Here is a 22,115-nt window from a genome sequence, read left to right as displayed (position 1 = left end):
TGTCCCTTGAACCGGCAGTGAGTGAGGCCCCTGTGGATGTCTGATGGGTTTGTGAGTGCGTGAGTTGAGAGTGACGAGAAGAGTGAGTTACCCTGGCAGAACGGAAGAGATCATTCATTCTCTTTCAGCACTGGGTGGCTGTCCTCTTTTGAAGGGTGTTGGCGCTGACCGCCACTGCCACTGTGTCCCAAGCCAGATTAGTGAGGTTGCTGTCTATCATACGGCCAGAGCTGGAGTAGAGGACATCACAGCGAGCCTCCACTGCGTCCAAAATGTGCTCGAGGGACACGTCATTGAACCTGAGGGTTGCAGTGTTTTTGCCTTTTAGGGCCATGTTTTCTTTGCAGCAGTTATGGGCTTGAAGCACTGAGGTGTGTGCGTGCGGCTGCACTTTAAATATAGCGCCCGGTGTGCTGAAGTGGCACGGTGATGGCGTGGCAGGCGAATGAGAGCCCTCTCGCCATGGAAACAGTGTGTTTCCCGGGTATGCATGATTAATGCAGCACATTTGGGATGATACATCGTTTTGCCCGCCCACTCCTGCACTTAGTGCAAACCTGGAACGATTCCGCCCATGAGTATGTTTAAAATAGAGATTGACAGATTTCTAAGTACCAGTGACATACATGGGATATGGGGATAGTGTGGGAAAAAGACATTGAAGTGGATGATCAGCCATGTTCATATTGAATGGCGGAGCAGGCTTGAGGGTCTGAATGGCCTACTGCTGCTCCTATTATTAACTACGTATTAGGCATTGTCAAAATTTGAGAGATTTAGGAAAATAGATTGTCATTCTGTGAAAGAAGAGATGTTGGACTTTAACAGGTTGTATAAAAGATTGACAAAATTCAATTTGGGTATCTCTGGATTAGTAATAGCGCTTAAATTACTGTTTTGTGCTAAGGTGTCTCATATTGACAGACAACTGTTTCTAACTGGTGTTCAGTTCTCCGAGAAGGAGACCCTGCTGGGTCAGATGTCAGCTGCTTTCATGGAACAAATGAGCCATAACACAAAGCATAGGAGACTTAGTGATTAGCAGATTTCAAAATAGTCTAGATACTGGATACAGGAATCAATACAAAGGAAGGGTTCTTCTTCTTGAGTTCTTTGCCTGAAATCAGGTCCAACCCATACCGCCATGACGCGAACCATGGGTAGGGCAAGGAAACAAGTACCAAATGTACCTTCATTTCCAATTGGTAAACAAATCTTTATGGCCAGCTTGTCTGGTTTGGGCACGCCAGAGTCAACAAAGCATAATTCTGTGCATTGTTTAAATAGTTTAAACTCAGAAAGTTGGTCAGCTGCCTTAATTTAAGCTTGGGAATTACGTAGACACTTTTTTCAATATTCCCTGCACCTTCTGCTTCTCTGCCATTTAAATGAATTCTCCTGTTTTACTGTTCAGGATTCGAATACTGTAAAGGCTTTAAATGCACTGCAGTGTGTCAGTTCTTTGTAGTTCCTCTATGCACAACAGCATGTTTCATTGCTGCTGCAGCACTTGGGATGAGTGGCGCTGTTGCTGCTTGTGCATGCATTTCTGAAGCTCTGCCCACAAAGCTCTGCTTTGGCAAGACTGCACCATGATGCTTCGCAAATTGAATAACAGCGCCAAAGACATTTCTAGCTTTCATCAACTCCTGATTTTTGCCTGTCTCCTTACAACCTACTCGGCCTGATTTCCACGATGTTTCTCTGTTCTCCCTTGCCCGCAATCAATCTGGCCCATGCCCCAGCTACTTGCTTTTCCTCACTGAGCACTGCCTCGCACTCAACCTTTTGATGTGCTGTCACTGCCTGTTGAACTCACAGACTCTGATCTCCAGTTGGAGACCACACACTTTGCATTGAGAGAGTGGTTTTAAGCTTTGGAACTTTTTCTGCTTACAAACTTCTTTCATCAGCACTAGCACCAGGTTGTTTATGCTATGCTTGAAAATGAAGCATTCTCCACCACTGGCATCATGTTGTGTTTTTCTTTTCTTTGTGCTTACTTAGATAACCATCAAAGCACCAACCATGCATGAGGGATTGTTTAACACAAAATTCTAGTCTGAATCACATGATTCATTGCATCATTTCCCTTCCAGTGATGTATATAGAAAACATAATCACACCCACTTAAAGGTATAACACAACAATGATGACTCTGAACAAATTATATCAGTCACAAAGAGTTTTAGCCCTGTAATGTATGTGTTAGTGATGGACTCCTTTAACTGTGCAATACCAGATAGTAAGTGTACTTCAATGTTATGTAGGACAGATTGGTTAAAATGTTGTCTAGATTCACTTAGTAGATATGATCAGTGCAAGGTTAAGAAGATAAAAGCATTACTTTCTTTATGTTTGGCAATGGCAATTCGTTGAGATCGCTAAAGAGAGTTGTAATTCCATGTAAATTAGCTGGACTAACCCATTTTTATAAGTACCAATGTAGTCTCTAATGAAATACCTATTACGCTAAGTAAGCCTATCAACCTATAAACCAATGGTTCAATGAAGAGTGCAGGAGGGGATGCCAGGAGCAGCATCAGGCATACCTAAAAATGAGGTGCCAATCTGGTGAAGCTACAACACAGGACTAATTGCATGCCAAATAGCGTAAGCAGCATGTGATAGACAAAGCTAAGTGAGCCCACAGCCAACGGATCAGATCTAAACTCTGTGGTTTTGCCACATCCAGCCGTGAATGGTGGTGAACAATTAAACAACCAACTGGAGGAGGTGGCTCCACAAATATCCCCATCCTCAATGATGGTGGAGTCCAGCACATCAGTATAAAAGACAAGGCTGAACCATTTGCAATCGGACTCAGTCAGAAGTGCCAGTGGATGAACCATGTAGGTTCCTTCTGAGGTCTCCGGCATCAAAGATGCCTGTCTTTAGCCAAATGAGTTCACTCCAAGTGAAATTGTTGGATGATTATCGAAATAGAAACAATGTGCAGGGTTACAGGGAAAAGGCAAGAGATTGGTACTAAGTTAAAATGCTCAGAGAGCTGGTGCAGACACGATGGGCCGAATGGCCTCATTCTACATCATAATAATTCTGTGATTCTGTGAAATTACTGAAGGCACTGGATATTGCAAAGGCTACAGGCCCTGACAACATTCAGACAATAGTACTGAAGACTTGTACTCCAGAACTAGTTGCGCCCTGAGCCAAGTTGTTCCAGTACATCCACAGCACTGATGGAAGGTGGTGTTTGACAGTGCTATCAAGTAGCGCCTATTCAGCAATTACCTGCTCACTTATGTTCAGTCTGGGTTTTGCAGGGCCACTCAGCTCCTGACCTCATTACAGCCTTGGTCCAAATATGGACAAAAGAACTGAACCGAAGAGGGGAAGTGAGAGTTAGTGCCCTTGGCATCAAGGCAGCATTTGACGGAGTGTGACATTAAGGAGCCCTAGCAAAACTGGAGTCAATGGGAATCGGGGGAAAGTACCCACTGGCTGGAGTCATACCTAGCACAATGGAAAATGGTTGTGTTTTTTTTTATTCATTCGCTTGATGTGCGTTTCGCTGGGCCAGCATTTATTGTTCCATCCCTATTACCCTCGAGAAGGTGGTGGTGAGCTGTCTTCTTGAACTGCCGCAGTCCATGTGGTGTAGGTACATCCACTGTGCTGTTAGGAAGGGAGTTCCAGTATTTTGACCCAGCGACAGTCGGGATGGTGAGTGACTTGGAAGGGAACTTCCGGTGGTGATGTTCCCATCTATCTGCTTGTCCTTCTAGATGGTAGTGGTTGTGGGTTTGGAAGGTGCTGTCGAAGGAGCCTTGGTGAACTCCTGCAGTGCATCTTGTAGATGGTACACACAGCTGCAACTGTGTGTCGGTGGTGGAGGGAGTGAATGTTTGTGGATGTAGTGCCAATCAAGTGGGCTGCTTTGTCCTGGATGGTGTCAAGTTTCTTAAGTGTTGTGGGAGCTGCACTCATCCAGGTGGTTATTGAAGTTCAATCATTTCAGTCTCAGGACATCGCTGCAAGAGTTCCTTAGGGTAGTGTAGGCCCAACCATGTTCAGCTGCTTCACCAATGACCTACCCTCCATCATAAGGTCAGCAGCGGGGATACTCACTGATCATCGCACAATGTTCAGCTCCAATTGCAACTCCTCTGATATTGAAGCAGTCCATGTCCATGGATAATATTCAGCCTTGGGCTGATAAGTAGCAAGTAACATTCACGGCACACATGTGCCAGGCAATGATCATCTCCAACAAGAGAGAATTTGGGCATCTCCTCTTAACATTCCGTGGCATTACCATCACTGAACCCCCAATATCAACATCCTGGGGGTTGCGATTGACCAGAGACTGAACTGGATCAGCCGTATAAATACAGTGGCTACAACGGCAAGCAGAGGCTGGGAATTCTATGGCACGTAATTCACCTTCTGACTCCCCAAGACTGTCCACCAGCTGCAAGGCACAAGTGAGGAGCGTGATAGAATACAGTCCACTTGCCTGGATGAGTAAAGCTCCAATAACACTCAAGAAGCTTGAAACCACCCAGGACAAAGCCCACGTGATTATTGGTCGCCATCCACAACCTTAAACATTCTCTCCCTCCACCACCGACGTGCAGTGACAGCAGCGTGCACCATCTACAAGATTCACAGCAGCAACTCAGCAAGGCTTCTTTGACAGCATCTTCCAAACTTGTGACCTGTACCACCTAGAAGGACAAAGGCAGCAAATGCATGGGAACACTACCACCTGCAAGTTCCCCTCCAAGTCTCGCACCATCCTGACTTGAAACTATATCACCGTTTCTTCAATGGCGCTGGGTCACATACCAGATTGGCCTATGCGCCAGATTGGCTTTTGGAAACTGCCATAACTGGCAACCAATGTGGTGCGTAGACCATCCCAATTGACAGGCTACTTGGTCAATGATTACTGTTGTTCTGCACCTGAATCCCCAGTCCCTTCATTTTTGCTTACCTTGTGGACTGTTCTGTTTGGGCGTTGTCCCGGTGCTTCTTTCTTCACACCTGGCTGAAGATTGCTGGAATGCAAGGTAAGCCTAGTGCCAGCACCTCTACATTCACTGCGCCCCCCACCCCCCCCAAAGACCCTTACCCCTCCGTCTCCTCCTCTGAGTTCTCCCTCGAAGGTGATATCTGTGGCCCAGGACCCTTCCCCTCCTGACCTCTCCTCCCTCCCTCAAGTTGTGGCCCTCCCCAACCACAGTAGCCACCCTGTCAAGATTCAGCCTGAAGAGCCTGCTTTGCATTTTGATTTTCACACAAGTATAAAGAATAGCCATTTAGAACTGCAACATGCAGTTGTTTTACTCTTCAGTAGAGGTGTATAATGGACATGTTCTGATCTGATTGCAACTATAGATCAGATCAGTTTTTAAACTTAAAATAACCATTTATAAGCATTAAACTTTCAAATCATTAATTTTCCACTATGAATCCTTATACTTCTCTAGGCAAGCACTTAATGACTCATTTTACTGAGTAATACTTTAGCCAAGATAGTTCTTCTAATTAGTAAAAAAAAAGCACAATAATCTTAAAAAGAAATGTTACTAATAGCTCCAGTATTGTTATATGTCACTTTACACAAGTTTATTTACATCACTTTGCCGAGATTGGCTCAATATATTGGAAGTTTATGTTAGAGAAATATAGATTATTTTATGAACTCCTGAGCCTGTGGCTAAAAGAGACAATCTGAATTATGTGAGATGTAATGATAATGCAAGGAAGTGCTCAGCAGTAATCTAAGGGGTGTGACTGCCTTTTGGAGCAGATAGTTCCTCCCCTCCATGCCCCACAATGTCTGTTGCCAAAGTTACTCAAGCTGCAGATACAGGGCAGAATTTTGCCCTCGGATGGCGGGCGGGCCCCACCACCTCAGCAGCAGGCGGGCAGCCGAACTCCGCCGCCGAAACAGGGCCAGCTGCCATTTTGAGTGGGTGGACTAATTAAGGCCCGCCCAGCGGCCTTCCTGACACTGCTCCCTGAGGCAAAGTCCTGTCTCAGGGCATTTACTGACAGGTAAGAAAAGTCAAAAAATAGAGAAATATTAAAATTATTAACATGTCCCCCTCATGTGACAATGTCACACGAGATGGGACATGTTAATAAGAAACACAAAGTTTATTAAATTTTTAAAAAACAGACATGAAACTTCATCCCACCAGTGGATGAAGTTTCATGAATAATCTGGAGCCCGCTGGTGCTTCTGGCCTGCCCGCCAGCCTTAAGGTTGGACGGGCAGGTCTTTGACAAGGTTAATAAGCCTGTCTGGCCTTAATTGGCCATTGTCAGGTCAGCCAGCGGACAGCTGATTTCGCTGTCCGCCTGCCTTCCTGAAGATTTAAATGGACCGGGATGACGTCGGAGGCTCCTCCCGACGTCATCCCGCATCATTTTCCCCTCGGCGAGCAGAGCCCCGCCCCCAAATCGCCAAGGGGAAAATCCTGGCCATAGTTATCCAGGAATGCAATGCTTTCCAAAAACACTCATATGGTGCAGTCACAGCACATCCACCACCTGCCTTGCCATGTATATCTAACCTTATTTATTTATTTGGCTAGTTAGTAATTTAGTAAAGTAATAACAAGTTACAGTTGCCTGACTTGGAAACAAAAGAAGAACACTCACCAGCTACTGGAGGAAAAACAAAAAGAATAAAAAGCAGCATCTCCTTTCCCCACTCTGCAACAAATTCCTGACCTTAGCACTCAGATAAGCACAGCATTCTGTTCCCCGATCACTCTTCACCTCTTCTCCTACAAAGATGCAAAGAAAGAGTTTCACACAACTTCCCTGCCCATGCGATGCTCATAAGACTACGTCACTTTTAATGGCCACATGCTTGACACTGGCTCATGCGCTACTGATTGACCATGGTGCTCTGATATGAGACTACCTTCTGTTTTGATGCATGCAATGGTCCATATTGAGCCCCATTGCATGGGTCTTTATGGTGCGGCACATGTCATGGCTGTCACATTATACATGCAGGGTTGCCATCTTGCCATCATGCATGCCATTCACTTTGTCAGCCCTCACGAGGTCAATGAAACACTTCCAACATTGTACCTATGTTTGTGCAATGAACCAATAGCTGCTAACCTCTTTGACCACCTCCAGGCACTTCTGACTTCTCTCCTCCTGCCCTCTGGGAAGAGTACCTGTCTCCTTTCCCTCACCACTGACAGGAGTTCTTCCAGGGATGTATCATTAAACTGTACAGTAACTCTTCCTCGCATTCCTTCCATTCCTCCACACACTGCTTTCTGCTACACCCCTTCTTCGGCCTTCCACGTGTGCAGTCAGTATAAAAGCTTTGGACTGCCCTTTAAATATGGTCCCCATCTATCAAGCTATCGGCACTAAGCTTGGCGCAAAATACCTCAAAGTCCTGCCATCAACACATGGGGTCTTGTGAGCCTGAAATGACTCCTCTATTAGGATCACAATCCAATTGGGAAAATTCAGCCCAGTGAGTCTGGAAGTGACTCATGTCAGAAAATGATCATGAACTGTGGAAAGAATCTCCGTTAGTGCAAGAGGGATATCTAACAATAGTAGTCCCAACAGAAGTAAGTAGCATAGTGTCCAGCTCAATGTAGTACTGTTTCGATAACTTGACTTAGAGAATTTGGTGAGTGAGGGAAGTTGGCGCAATGAGGGAAGAGATGCTGTTCTGGTCGTGTACAAAACAAGGAGTGGTCCAAGTAAGGGAGTAGTAGATAGTGAGACCTGGTAAGTAGATGGTCAGTCTTTCTAGATAATGCCTAGAAAGTAAAGGCTTGGCAGGGAACCTCAGGCCCATGGAATACACATATGTGCCATGTGGAAATCCTGGACACATCTCATGGGCGGGGGGACCAGATGTGCAGGAAATGTCACCAGTTAGAGCAACTCGAACTCTGGGTTTCAAATTTTGAGTGGTGGCTAGAGTCACAACAGAGCATCCGCGAGGCTGAGAGTTTCGTGGGTGGCACGTTTCAGGAGGTGTTCATGCCGCAGTTTAAAAATGTGCAGGCAGAGAGGGCGTGAGTGACCGCCAGACAGAGAAGGAGGACCAGGCAGGCTGGGTAGGGATTCCATGAGTGCATCTTGCTCTCCAACCAGTATTCACTTCCACTAGGAATTGTAGGCAGGGCCAGGCATCATGGAAGGCTCAGCTGCACAGATGGGGCGGAAAGAGTGGAAGAGCAATAGTGATAGGAGATTTGATAGTGAGGGGAACAGGTAGGTGCTTTTGTGGTTGCAGAACTAACTTCAGGATGGCATATTGACTCCCTGGTGCCAGGGTCAAGGACATCAACGAGTGGCTACAGGATGTTCTGAGTGGGGAAGGTGAACATTCAAAAGTCATGGTCCACCCACATCAGACCCAAATTACAAAGCAGAAAGAGAGGTGAGGTCCTGAAGACAGAGTTTAGGGAGCTAGGAGAGAAATTGAAAAGCAGGATCTCAAAGGCAGTCATTTCCAAATTACTCTTGGTGCCATGTGCTAGTTGGTACGGAAATAGGAAGATAGAGCTGGTGAAAATATGACTGGAGAGATGGTTCAGGAGACGGGATTTTACATTCCTGTGGGATTGGAATCACTTCATAAGATGGAGGTACAAGTACAAGTCACATGGGTTGCAGCTCAACAGGGCCAGGACCAATATCACAAGATCATACGAAGTAGGAGCAGAAGTAGGCCATTTGGCCCATCGAGCTTGGTCTAGCATTCAATAAGATCATGGCTGATCTGATTGTGACCTTAACTCCAACTTCCTGCCTGCTTTCCATAAGCCTTGACTCCCTTGTAGATCAAAAATCTGTCTAACTCAGCCTTGAATCTATTCAATAATCCAGCCTCCACTGATCTCTGGGGAAGAGAATTCCAAACACTAATGACCTTCTGAGAGAAGAAATTCCTCCTCGCCTATAAGTCTTCTTCATCTTTATTGAGAGACACCTTGGGTGGAATTTTCCATGCCTGCTGGCATTGGGCATCATGGCGGGAAGGCCAAAAATCAGTTTCACGCCGTTGTGAAACACGCTTGCAGTCGTCTGCTCTGCCTGTTAATGGCGGGCCACGTTCCAGCCGCCCAACACTGGGAGCTTCATTGTAATACTCCCGCATATCATTACAAGCCCAGCTCACCAGAATCAATTTTACTGCCCATGTCAACAGGAAAACACGCTGGTGCAGAACGTGTCTTGACAAGTGTGACGTGTAGAAGTCAGGACTTGCTGTCAGGGCCTCGCTCACATCCCGGACTTCCGAGGAGCAAACACGCTGGAGCCCGACAGCGACGGGACCCTGGAGGAATGTCCATCGCATGCTGGGAGGATTCTCATGCACATGGCTCCGCCGCGAAGCACCTCATGGACGGTGGAAAATCACCACTGAGAGTCTGCTTCAGGACTTCAGTGTCTTGGCCATGGTCTGTTACAGATGATTGTTGAGGGGGTGGAGAGGAAAGTCCAGATGTGAGTGGGAGAGGAATGTTTAAGTTTGACTGGGAGAGGAAGGCATGTCGGGGGGGTGGGGAGGTTGGGAGGGGGAATGAAGGTGTCGGGGAGTGAGGTTGGGAGGGCGGGAACGAAGATGTCAGTGGGGTGAAGTTGGGTGAGGGCAACATATATGTTGAGGGGGGGTGAGGTTGGGAGGGGGGACATGAAAGTGTCAGTGGGGTGAGGTTGGGAAGGGGGTGATGGGGTACAGGGTGGGAGGAGGGGTAAGGGGAGGATAAAATGGAAACTGGGATGGTAGGTATAAGGAGGGAGAAACGTGTAAGGGAGGAGTCCAGAGTGGGGAAGGAGTCCGAAGGGGGGAAAGAATTCCGGGGGAGGAAGGGGTCTGGAGGGGGGAAGGAGTCTGGAGTGGGGGATGGTGTAAGGGTGGAAGAAGAAGTAAGGGTGGAGGAAGGAGTCAGGACGGGGGAAGGATTAAGGCGGGTGGAAGGAGTCCAGTAGAGGAGGAGTGTGGGTGAGGGGAAGGAGTTACGAGGGGGAAGGAGTAAGGGGGTGGGGGCGATGTCCAGGTGAAAGTGCAAAGGAGGGGTCTGTGGAATCGATGACTCCCTCCTGGAGACCAAAATGAGGGTGGGCATGGAGGGAGGGAATGATAAGAATCAGAGAGGGCAGAGTGTGCCAGTTGGGTGGGAGGGTGAGGGTGCAACCGTATCAATTGAAGGAACGTTGAGGGTGGTTGGTGAGTTCTCAGAGGCAGACATGGACACTGGGTCTGGGAAGGAGGAGGTCGGGGTAGTTAATGTGGATGGGGTGGGATTTTCGGGAAGGTATGTTCACCTGGACATCCCCAAAGAAAAAGATTCTGATTGGTAGGTGGAGGTGGGGAAGGTGATGCCAGCAGGGTCGACAGTGATGGGGAAAAGGACGTGGGTGACTGGGGGAAGGGACAGGAAGGGGAAGCTAAAGAAGAATGTTAAATGCACTATGCTTGCAAATCTGAAAGTAAAAGGACACTCATGGTGGGCGAGAACAGATGCTGCATGTGACTGTGATCAGTGTGTTGGGGGAGATGGAGGTCAGCTCAGATGGACAACTGAAAGAGAACCCCAGCAGGCAGCATTGAAAATGCTGAGGACATCGAGATGAGCGTGAGATGGGAAGGATCCATGTGCGTGAGAGACTGCTTGCACGAGGCTCTGAAAGGCCCTGCCCCACACACACTTCTCCACTCATGGGACAGCTACGTATGGCTGAACTGTTACTGGAGGGGGGGATGCAGGGGGCGGATCCGCGAAGCCTGTAAATGAAGCTGAAAGACACCATTACATATTATTCAGTGAAAGTGAATATATTTTCTGATTATAAAGTGACAAAATGTACTCACCCATGCAACCAACTGTGATCAGAATTTCTTAACTTTTCTAGGCCTAACACTTCTGGATGCTGCCCCTGACATCTGCAGCAGGGGTGGAGACAGCTTGTGTAATGGTTGGCTGTGTTGCCTCTGATGACTTCGACGTAGGTCCTCTGGAGAGGCGAGGCCTTGGGAGACCCGGCTTGCTTAGGCTGCCCTGCTATGGGCCAGCTGCTCCCTCTGCAGTGACAGGAGACGAGGCTGAGGGGGTCACAAGCAAAGGGGATTCAGAGGGAGTGGGCAGCCTCTGAGATACCTGAGTGCATGACCCAGGGGTGTCCAGCTGCCACTCCTCCTCCCTTCGGATGCCCAAGGGGCCTACTCTTTAAGGGGAAGGAGCACGTGGAGGGACATCGTGGTACCCCATTTACCTCTCGCATTGACACTGCAGGAAGTCACCCATAGCTACCCCAATGGAGTGTGGGTCTGCAGGCATCTCCACATTCTGTTGGACCAGGGTTTCCATGGCGTCTGCCATTCTCCCCATGGAGACGTCCATACATGCACATGTGGGCACCACTTCATCAGAGAGCAGATGGACGCACTCATCCGACTCACATATCACTCTGTTAAGGGCTTCCAACAGCTCTGCATGATGTTTCCGTGCCTTCTGCTGACTGTCCAGGATGAGTTGGAAGGCCAAATTATTCATCACCGGGCTTCAGCTTCACTTGCTCACACCCGCTCTCTGAAACAGGCACCACCGCAGATACCAGCAACTCAGTGGTGTTAGATCATCAGCTAGAATGTCAGTGCTCAGTGTTGGTGGCACTGCACACTCGCTTGAGGCGGAAGAGGAGGCAGAGAGTGCCCAGGGCACCGGCAGTTGGAGGACTACTGGAGACCAGGACGATGCTGAGTCGAAGGCAGCTGATGAGCCTCTGGAGTTGTCCATTAGGCGCCAGATGCTAGATGTCCAGTGGGATGTGCGGGAAGGTCAGGCGGAGACCCATGAGAGTATGCGTACCATGGTCTCTGTTGTGGAGGAGTCCATGTGGAGCATGAGCACTGCATTGACCCTCATCGCTGAGCGTGCTGCCTCCTCCATTGAGAGAGTGGCGACTCTCATGGAGAGGCAACTCCAGGGACAGAATCAGGGGTTCCTGGGGTTGCGCTCGGACCTGCAAGCCCTCACACAAGCAATGACCTCTGGTGGTCAGTGCCAGTGTGGGGCATGTATCACAGCTAGAGGCCCGTCCATCAATGGCGAGCAGGGAGGTCCAGAGTGACCTCATGTTGGCGCATGAGCAGTTTGTCATCTCTGCGGGCTCCTCTCAGAGTGCTCTGGATGACGAGAACAGCTCTTCTGCCTCTCTGCCAATGACCTGATGAGGCTGCGATGACCGGGGAGATGCCAGCCGTAGCATTGGCCACTCTCTCCTAGATGGGGCCAGTACAGGCTCCACTGGCCAGAGGACAACCACCAAGGTCATCAAGGCTAATAAGACAGCAGAATCAGCAGGCTGCCTCCAATTCCACTGCCGGTGAGGGGCGGAGTGGGTGCACCAAGACTCAGCACTTGTAAACGTAAGTTTAAGGCACCATGAGCACAAGAGGGACTGGTCACAGGTTATCATCTGTTCTGTAATGTTTTGTGTATATGTTTACTGGTGTGGAAATGAACACAGAGATGGTAATATTAATTTGTTTTAAGTGAATATTACATAAATTTTGCTTTGTCGTAATGGCCTGAGTATGCTGCACCATTTTTTTTGGTGCAGGGTACGCCAGTATGTAATGCTGGATGTGAGTGGCTCTAAACTTTATTGCATAGGCACTGAGTTGACTTTGGGTTCAAATGAAAGGGTCATTTCAGACATCCTGGATGGAGGTGGCAGCCATGCTGCGAGGTGGAAGCAGATCTTTGGCAGCCTAGCTGAAGGAGTGTTGGATCAAGGCATCCCTGGTGTCCCTGCCTCCCTGAAGGATCCAGAAGTCTGCCTCCATGTCCTCAGCATTCTCCTCACCGTGCTCTCTTCTGACTCGCCACTGGATTCATCCTCTGTGGCCTGTTGAGCCTCCTCAAGATCCTCTTCCTCCAATGGCTTCCCCCTTGCCAGTGCCAGATTGAGGAGAGCGCAGCATGCAACCACTATCAATGACACCCATTCTGGGGAGTATTGTAGTGCTCCCGCTGGTCCAGGCATCAGAGGCACATCTTCAGAAGATCTATGGTCCACTCCATTGCCGCCCTTGTGGAGGCATGACCCCTATTATAGCGATGATCTGCCTCTGTTCTTGGGTGGCAGAGACGCGTCATAAGCCACCTTTTCAACGGATAGCCTTGTCACCCAGCAGCCATCCATCTAGTCGGGCTGGAGCACTGAATAGCCTTGGCACCTGGGTGCACCTGAAGATATAAGCGTCTTGGGAGCTGCCAGGGTACTTTGCACAGACTTGCAATGCGTCCTGTGGTCACACTATCTGGATGCTCATAGAGTGGAATCCCTTCCTGTTGATGAAGGCACCGGCTGACCCGCTGGTGCCTTGATGGCCACGTGTGCAGTTGATTGCACCCTGGATGCGGGGAAACCCAGCAATCACTGTAAACCCTCAGGCTCGCTCACCCGCCTGAGCAGAGCTTCTGTCACCAGCTTGATGCAACTGTGGACAGCTGATTGGGATACTCCACAAAGACCCCCCACTGAGCCTGGAAAAAGCTGGAGGCATAGAAGTTGAGGGCCACTTTGACCTTCAGAGCCACTGGCATGAGGTTTCCACCCAAATAGCTGAAGCTATCTGAGGCCCAATGATCTCACAAATGGAGGTCACTGTCTCCCTGGAGAGGCACAGCCTCCTTCGGCATTGCACTTCGGACATACTGAGGTAGCTGCATCGCTGCCTGTAAACCCTGGCAACAGGATAGTGGCGTCTTCTGCAGCCTCTTCCACCTTGGACTACCTGCTGGCCCTGCGCTCCTTGTGTATGTGCCTCTCCTCCCACAGATCACTCCCCCAGAAGCTGCATTGGGACGCCGGGCCTCCTCTCCCTTCTGCCCCTCTCTTCCTACTCAAGAGGAGGTGCCTCCAGCGGAGACCACAATCCCCATTACCAGGCTTACAGAAGGCTGCCTGATACATGGAAGAGTCCACACGGTGAAAATAATCTGGGGAGACACCGAGTCCTGAAATGAAACCTGAACATGTTAAGAATGAAGCTCAGAACTGAGATGAAGCTGTCAAGTTCAAATAAGCAACCAGCAGCAAACTATCTTCTAAACTCCTCACTACTCACTATGGCAATGCTACTGCCCCTTTTTATCCCACCCTTGGATGAGGTTTTGCAAAATGTGGGCTGCCCGCCTGGCAGTTTTGCCTGTGCAACAAGTGTGAAATCGCACGGGCAACGTAAAATTTGGATCAGTTGGGTTTTTAATGGCCTTAAGTGGCCTTTTAATTGATGGTGGATGTGGTTCTGACACCTGTGCACGCCTGCCGACATGAAGATTGCGCGTGTGTGGGATGACATCAGGATGCTCGCCCAACGTCTTATTGCATGATTTCACATCTGATCGGGTCAAACGTGCACCCGCCCATGAGGTGTAAAATTCTGCACCAAGAATACGCAAACAGTCAAGACTAGATGTTACAAAGATGACAAAAAGACAAAACTGAAGGCTCTGTATCTGAATACAGGTAGCATTCATAACAAAGTAACTGAAATGTGAACAGTAGCGCACATTGAAGTAAATAAATATGAAGATAAAAACAAAAAGCTAAAAGCTACTGCGGATGCTGGAAACCCAAAACAAAAACAGAATTACCTGGAAAAACTCAGCAAGTCTGGCAGCATTGGCGGAGAAGAAATCAGTTAACGTTAAATAAATATGATCTGATACCAACTACGGAGAAGTGGCTGCAGGACAACAAGGTCTTGAAAGATGTGGCTGGTGAGATAGTTGATGCATTGGTTTTAATTTTCCAAAATTCCTTGGATTTGGGGAAGTTTCCATTAGATTGCAAAATAGCAAATGTAACTCCTTTATTCAAAAAGGGAGACAGAAAGCAGGAAACTATCGGCCAGTTAGCCTAACATCTGTCATAGGGAAAATGTTAGAAGCTATTATTAAAGATGTTATAGCAGGGCACTTCGAAAAACTCAAGGCAATCAGGCAGAGTCCATCAACATGGTTTTCTGAAAGGGAAATCATGTTTAACCAATTTATTGGAGTTCTTTGAAGAAGTCACATGTGCAGTGGATAAAGGGGAACCAGTGGGTGTACTGCACTTAGATTTCCAGAAGTCATTTCATAAGGTGCCATATCAAAGGTCATTGCAGAAAATAAAAGCTCATGGTGTAGGGGATAACATATTTCCATGGATAAAAGATTGGCGAGCTAACAGGAAGCAGAGAATTGACATGAATGGGTCTTTCTCTGGTTGGCAGGACGGTGGTGTGCCACTGGGATCAATGCACAGGCCTCAACTTTTCACTATTTATATAAATGCCTTGGATGGAGGGACCAAAGGAATGGTTGCTAAATTTGCTGATGACATAAAGATAGTTATGAAAGCACATTGTGAAAAGGACATAAGGAGGCTACAAAGTGACATGGATAGGTTAAGTGAGTGGGCAAAGATCTGGCAAATGGAGTATAATGGGGGCAAATGTGAAATCGTTCATTTTGGCAAGAAGAATAAAAAAGAAGCTTATTATCTAAATAGTGAGAGATTTCAGAGCTCTGTGATTCAGAGGGACCTGGGTGTCCTAGTGCATGAATCATGAAAGGTTAGTATGCAGGTACAGTAGGTAATTAGGAAAGCTAATAGAATGTTATCATTTATTGTGGGCGGAATGGATTACAAAAGTAGGGAGGTTATGCTTCAGTTTTTTTTATTTATTTACGGGATGTGGGCTTCGCTGGCTAGGCCAACATTTATTGCCCATCCCTAGTTGCCCTTGAGAAGGTGGTGGTGAGCTGCCTTCTTGAACCGCTGCAGTCCATCTGGTGTAGGTAAACCCACAGTGCTGTTAGAAAGGGAATTCCGGATGTTTGGCCCATTGACAGTGAAGGAATGGCACTATATTTCCAAGTCAGGATAGTGAATGACTTGGAGGGGAACTTCCAGGTTGAGGTGTTCCCATCTATCTGCTGCCCTTGTCCTTCTAGATGGTCGTGGTCATGGATTTGGAAGGTGCTGTCTAAGGACCCTTGGTAAATTCCTACAGTGCAATTTCTAGATGGTACACACTACTGCTACTGTGCGATGGTGGTGGAAGGAGTGAATGTTTGTGGATGTGGTGCCAATCAAGCGGGCTGGTTTGTCCTGTATGGTGTCAAGCTTCTTGAGTGTTGTGGGAGCCTCTCTCATCCAGGCAAGTGGGGAGTATTCCACCACACTCCTGACTTGTGACTTGTAGATGGTGGACAGGCCTGGGGAAGTCATGAGATGAGTTACTCGTTGCAGGATTCCTAGCCTCTGACCTGCTCTTGTAGCCACAGTAGCTATATGGCTAGTCCAGTTCAGTTTCTGGTCAATGGTAACCCCCAGGATGTTGATAGTGGGGCATTCAGTGATGGTAATTCCATTGAACATCAAGGGGTGATGGTTGGATTCTCTCTTGTTGGAGATGGTCATTGCCTGACATTTGTGTGGCACGAATGTTACTTGCCACTTGTCAGCCCAAGCCTGGATGTTGCCCAGGTCTTGCTGCATTTGGACATGGACTGCTTCAGTATCTGAGGAGTTGCGAATGGTGCTGAACATTGTGCAACCATCAGCAACCATCCCCATTTCTGACCTTATGATGGAAGGAAGGTCATTGATGAAGCAGCTGAAGATGGTTGGGCCAAGGACACTACACTGAGGAACTCCTGCAGTGATGTCCTGGAGCTGAGATGACCAACCTGCAACAACCACAACCATCTTCCTTTGAACTAGGTATGACTCCAACCAGCGGAGAGTTTTCTCCCTGATTCCCATTAACCCCAGTTCTGCTAGGGTTCCTTGATGCCACACTTGGTCAAATGCGGCCACAATGAGGGCAGTCACCCTCACCTCAGCTCGGGAGTTCAGCTCTTTTGTTCATGTTTGAACCAAGGCTGTAATGAGGTCAGGAGCTGAGCGACCGTGCCGGAACCCAAACTGGGCGTCAGTGAGCAGATTATTGCTAAGTAAGTGCCGCTTGAAAGCACTGTTGATGACCCCTTCCATTACTTTACTGATGATCGAGAGTAGACTGATGGGGCGGTAATAGGCCGAGTTGGATTTGTCCTGCTTTTTGTGTGCAGGACATACTTGGCCAATTTTCCACATTGCAGGGTAGAGGCCAATGTTGTAGCTGTACTGGAACAGCTTGGCTATGGGCACAGCAAGTTCTGGAGCACAAGTCTTCAGTACTATTTCCGGGATACTGTCAGGGCTCATAGCCTTTGCAGCATCCAGTGCTTTCAGCTGTATCTTGATGTCACGTTTAGTCAATCGAATTGGCTGAAGACTGGCATCTGTGATGCTGGAGACCTCCGGAGGAGGCCGAGATGAAACATCCACTAGGCACTTCTGGCTGAAGATTGTAGCAAATGCTTAAGCCTTATCTTTTGCACTGATGTGCTGGGCTCCTCCATCATTGAGGATGGGGATATTTGTGCAGCCGCCTCCTCCAGTGAGTTGTTTAATTGTCCGCCATCATTCACAACTGGATGTGGCAAAACTCAGAGCTTAGAGCTGACCTGTTGGCTGTGGGATCGCTTAGCTCTGTCTATCACTTGCTGCTTATGTTGTTTGGCACGCAAGTAGGCCTCTTTTGTAGTTTCACCAGGTTGACATCTCATTTTAAGGTATACCTGGTGCTGCTCCTGACATGCTATTCTGCACTCTTCATTGAACCAGGGTTGACCTCTTGGCTTGATGGTAATGGTAGAGTGGGGTATATGCCGGGCCATGAGGTTACAGATCGTGTTTGAGTACAATTCTGTTGTTGCTGATGGCCCACAGCACGACATGGATGTTCAGTCTTAAGTTGCTAGATCTGTTTGAAATCTATCCCACATAGCACAGTGGTAGTAACACACAACACAATGGAGGGTATCTTCAATGTGAAGGTGGGATTTTGTCTCCACAACAACTGTGCAATGGTCACTCCTACCAATTCTGTCATGAACAGGTGCATCTGTGGCAGGCAGGTTGGTGAGGATGAGGTCAAGTATGTTTTTCCCTCTTGTTTCCCTCACCGCCTGCTGCAAACCCAGTCTAGCAGCTACGTCCTGTAGGATTTACATAACCTGATGCTCCAGAGAGGGGAGGCCCTGGCAGAGGATGATCGAATAGAGCAAGGTTAGTTGCTCAGGGCTTTGAAGATCAACTGGTTAATGCAGATGTTAGAGTGGATTCTGCAATAGCTGGGAAAACAATCTTAAAATTTTTTTTAGCTAGGTCAGATATTTATGGAAGTGTAGATCAATCAACATAAAAGTCACATTTCTGCAAGGAGATACTTTTAAGCGAGAAGTGTTTCTGAAAACACTCCAAGAGGCAGCATTTGCAGAAGGAAAACTATGGAAACTAAACAAATGTGTTTATGGCCTGAATATGCTGATATTTTTTGGTGAAATCTGTATTGCTGAAAATAGGGTGTGTTCAACTAAAAGCAGGTCCCACAATTTGTTATTGGCATCATAAAGAAGAACTTTCAGGTAACTTCATGCTGCAACTTAATGATTTCTTCCGTGGTGGTACGATGGAATTTGAGAAATGTGTAATTAATAAAATTAAATTAGAATTTAAAATCAGGATTCAAGCTTGCGGGACTTTTAGATATTGAGCAGAGTAAGCCTGCAATAATTATTATAGGATATCTAAATCCTATTTAGAAAGCAAGTCCCATCCTGCTATGTCATGCTAGGATATCACAGAAAGATTTTTTTTTCAGTCATTCATGCCTAGATCAGCATTTATTGCCCATCCATAATTAAGAGTCAATGACATTGCTGTGGGTCTGGAGTCATACGTAGGCCAGGTAAGGACAGCAGGTTTCCTTCCCTAAAGGACATTAGTGAACCAGATGGGTTTTTGCAGCAACAGCAATGGTTTCATGGGGCAGAAATTTTCACTCGGCAGGTGGGCAACTGCCTGCCCCACTCGAGCATGAAATGACACACGTTGACGTTGGCTGAGTGTGCCGACGACATTTCGGTCAGTGGGCACGGGCTGGAGTCAGCAGTGTGCCCACCGCCAATTAAAAGGCCTGTTAAGGCCATTAAGTAATCAATCAACTTAAATATTTTGCTGCCCATCCAACCTAATGGTGGGATAAGGTTTCCAAAAGCAAATAAAAATAAAATAAAAACTTGAATTTTTCACTAATAACCTGTCTCTGCTCATGTGACAGAGTCACATTAGGGGACATGTTTCATTACATTTTTAAAAAATTTTTCATTTTCATATCTCTTCACCTCACATGAATTTTGTGCTTGGCCTGCTTGCCTTCCTCAACCCTTGGTACAGGCAGTGCTCCCATACACATTTCACAGGCCTTAATTAACCCACCAGCATGAAATTGCAGTCTGATGCCAATTGCAGTGGTAGTGGTGCTTTGGTGGGATTTGAACCCTGGTCCTCAGAGCATTAATCTGGGTCTCTGGAATATAAGTCCAGTAACAATACCACCATCCCACCACTTCCCCATGTTACAGTATATCCAAAGAGATAAAGCAATTGCAAAGGTTGATTGGTCATTTAAACTGGTTGGGCACTCAGACTTGACCCAAAACTAATTTTGATATGTTGGATTTTAGTACTACAAGGAAACATCTTAAAGTTGAGAATGTTTTGAGAGTAAATAAAACAGAGAAAAAAAAATCTGGAGCTCTGGGGCTGGATTTCATGCTCTACTGCCAGCGGGTTTGAAGGATGGGTGGGGATGGCTTGTAAAATCTAGCAGGTAGCCATTGGATTGGCTGGCTGCTCTCTAAAGTGGGACTTCTTCCTGAGATAGTGGGGAGGTCTTGCCTCAAAGCAATGAATGCTGCTTCCAGTGTTAAATTGCTGCCAGGCAGCCGGCAGGCTCACCACTGACTTTTAGGCAGTGGGGTCCACGGTGTCCCATAAAATCCAGCCTTAGGTGACCAAAGGAACATGAAACTATTCATTTTTAGCAATGGTTCACATGCCAATCTTCCTGATTGGTGTTCTAGTGCAGTTGGTTTCATCATATTGCTAATGAGTGAAAATGGAAAATATTATCCTTTAGCTTGGGAAGCTAAGAAATTTTTTAAAAAATGTTTGTTAAAAGTTCCCAGGCTGTCGAAACATTTGCTCTTGGAGAGACAGTGGGTATGGGAATCTAATTATCAAATACTTTAAGTGAGGTTCTGTACAGTAAGTGCACTTAAATATATTCATTGAATGCTCTGAAGATATAAGATAGTAATCTCGAATGCTCCAAATGCCATGTGCTAGCAAAACTAGAAAAAGGAAGATAAGGAGGATCAAAACTTGGCTTGAGGCACGGTGCAGGAAGGAGGGCATTGGGACCAGTTCTGCAACAGGAGGCACCTATTCAAAAGGGATGTATTGTACTTCAGCAGGACTGGGACCAAAGTCCTCATTGGGAGCTTAACTAATGTGGCTGCAGAGGGTTTAAACTAAATTGACATGGAGTGGGCACGGGCATATAGAAGAATATCCCAGGAGGTAATGTTTGGGCCCTCAGTATTGTAAGGTTGTAGGAGGAACAGTACACCCCCTTAAACATAGACACCCTCTCAGATGTGTACTGCAGATATAGTGCTTCTGTTTTTAAAAATCAGCATATTATCTGACTTTGTGTGGGTAATATTTTGGGAACACTGCTTCTATTTTCATTAAAGGCAGAAGGCAACTTACTTGTATTCCTAATTTGGATGGGACAGGGGTTTTTAATGCTAATTGGGAATCTCCAGAAAATATAAGAAATTGAACTCTTGATTTTCACTCTGGCTTTCTAATCACATCTTCAACCCCTAGAACCCATTAAACCACTATAAAAAAAAACAATAGCTTATATTTCGGTCAATATGTTGATGTTCTTTTGATGACACTAGCCTTCATTTTCCTCAAGATGACTTCAGTATCAGGATGGAAATTATATCTAACATTGACAACACAGCTAAAGTGAAACATTGACCACTGTCATTAAGTAAAACACTAAGGCCAAAATTTATGCTCCCCTGTGCACCTCCTGGCCCGGGGCTGGGTTGGTAGGTGTGGGGTGGTGGAGGATGTAAAATTGGGTGCCATGGCAGTGGCCTGTGACCATCCCCGCCCCATTGCTGCTGGAATTTTATCTGCAGTCGGGAAAGCATTGGCTGTTCCACTCGCCCTTGGGACAATTAATGGCCACTTAAGGACCTTTCTCCCACTGCCATTGGGATTTTATCCACAGTGGTGGGTGTCAGAGCCAAATGTCCAGGCCATCAAGTAAAACCTGGCAGCCTTGTTGCAGACTGTGGGCTGCCTACTGTTCAGGCACCTTGTGCCCAACAGAGGCCCCGCCCCAAGTCTTTCCCTCCTCCTTACGTTTCCACCCAACCCCTCCTCTGACAAACGTGGGCCCCTCACCAGGGCCTATGAGAAACCCTGAACTTACCTTTTAAGTCAAGACCCATGGTGTCTTTTATTCGGGAACTGCCTGTTGTCCCAGCAGCGGTCACCGCTCCCTGGATGGACAGTCACCGGCCTTTAGATTGGCCGGTAGCTGCCAGAGGCGGGACTTCCTCCCAGATTGGGGTGGAAGTCTCACCCTGAGTCAATGAATGGCCTGACATCCATTAAATTGCTGCGGAGCAACCTTGTCAAGCGCAGGTGGGCTTGCCCCCGATATTTCAACTAGGCAGGAGGGACAGCAGTCCTATGTAAAATTCCAGCATAAAATCCTTCAGTAGGACAAGAGAAAGCTAAGGTATGCAGAATTGTTTAAAATAGGCTAATATTGAACATTACACAGTTTTGGCTTTGCATGCTTATAGGATGTAAGGTTATGATATTATAAAGAAGTTTTGATGATAAGAGATTAATTTTTAAATTTTTAGAATTCCTCTGATGCCAGATGACCCTCGATGGCTTGGTGCGTGGTGGATTGGGTTTCTTTTGTGCTGGATTCTAGCCTGGTGTCTTGTTATACCTCTGTCTTGTTTCCCAAAGCATCTCCCAGGTAAATCTCGCGACTGATCGGATTCAAACATGAGAAAGATCTGTTGATTTCAAGATGAAATAGTTTGAAACCAATTGTAAAGTCCTGCTGACCTATAGCCTTATTATGAGGT

At 47.1% G+C, this 22,115-nt stretch overlaps 1 protein-coding gene across 1 annotated transcript in view; it reads left to right on the top strand.

Moving 5' to 3' along the window:
* The window catches only part of LOC144695025 (solute carrier organic anion transporter family member 4C1-like), a 197,330-nt gene that overhangs the window by 82,106 nt on the left and 93,109 nt on the right, over positions 1-22,115 (top strand). The window contains exon 5 of the mRNA XM_078565903.1: positions 21,882-22,003. Coding sequence (XP_078422029.1) covers positions 21,882-22,003 — 122 coding nt within the window. The remainder of the gene's footprint in view (positions 1-21,881; positions 22,004-22,115) is intronic.

This window comes from Cetorhinus maximus, chromosome 2 (genome assembly GCF_964194155.1).
Source record: "Cetorhinus maximus chromosome 2, sCetMax3.hap1.1, whole genome shotgun sequence".
NCBI lineage: Eukaryota > Metazoa > Chordata > Chondrichthyes > Lamniformes > Cetorhinidae > Cetorhinus > Cetorhinus maximus.
Note: the sequence above shows the minus strand (reverse complement) of the source record. Positions and strands in the feature narration are given on the sequence as shown.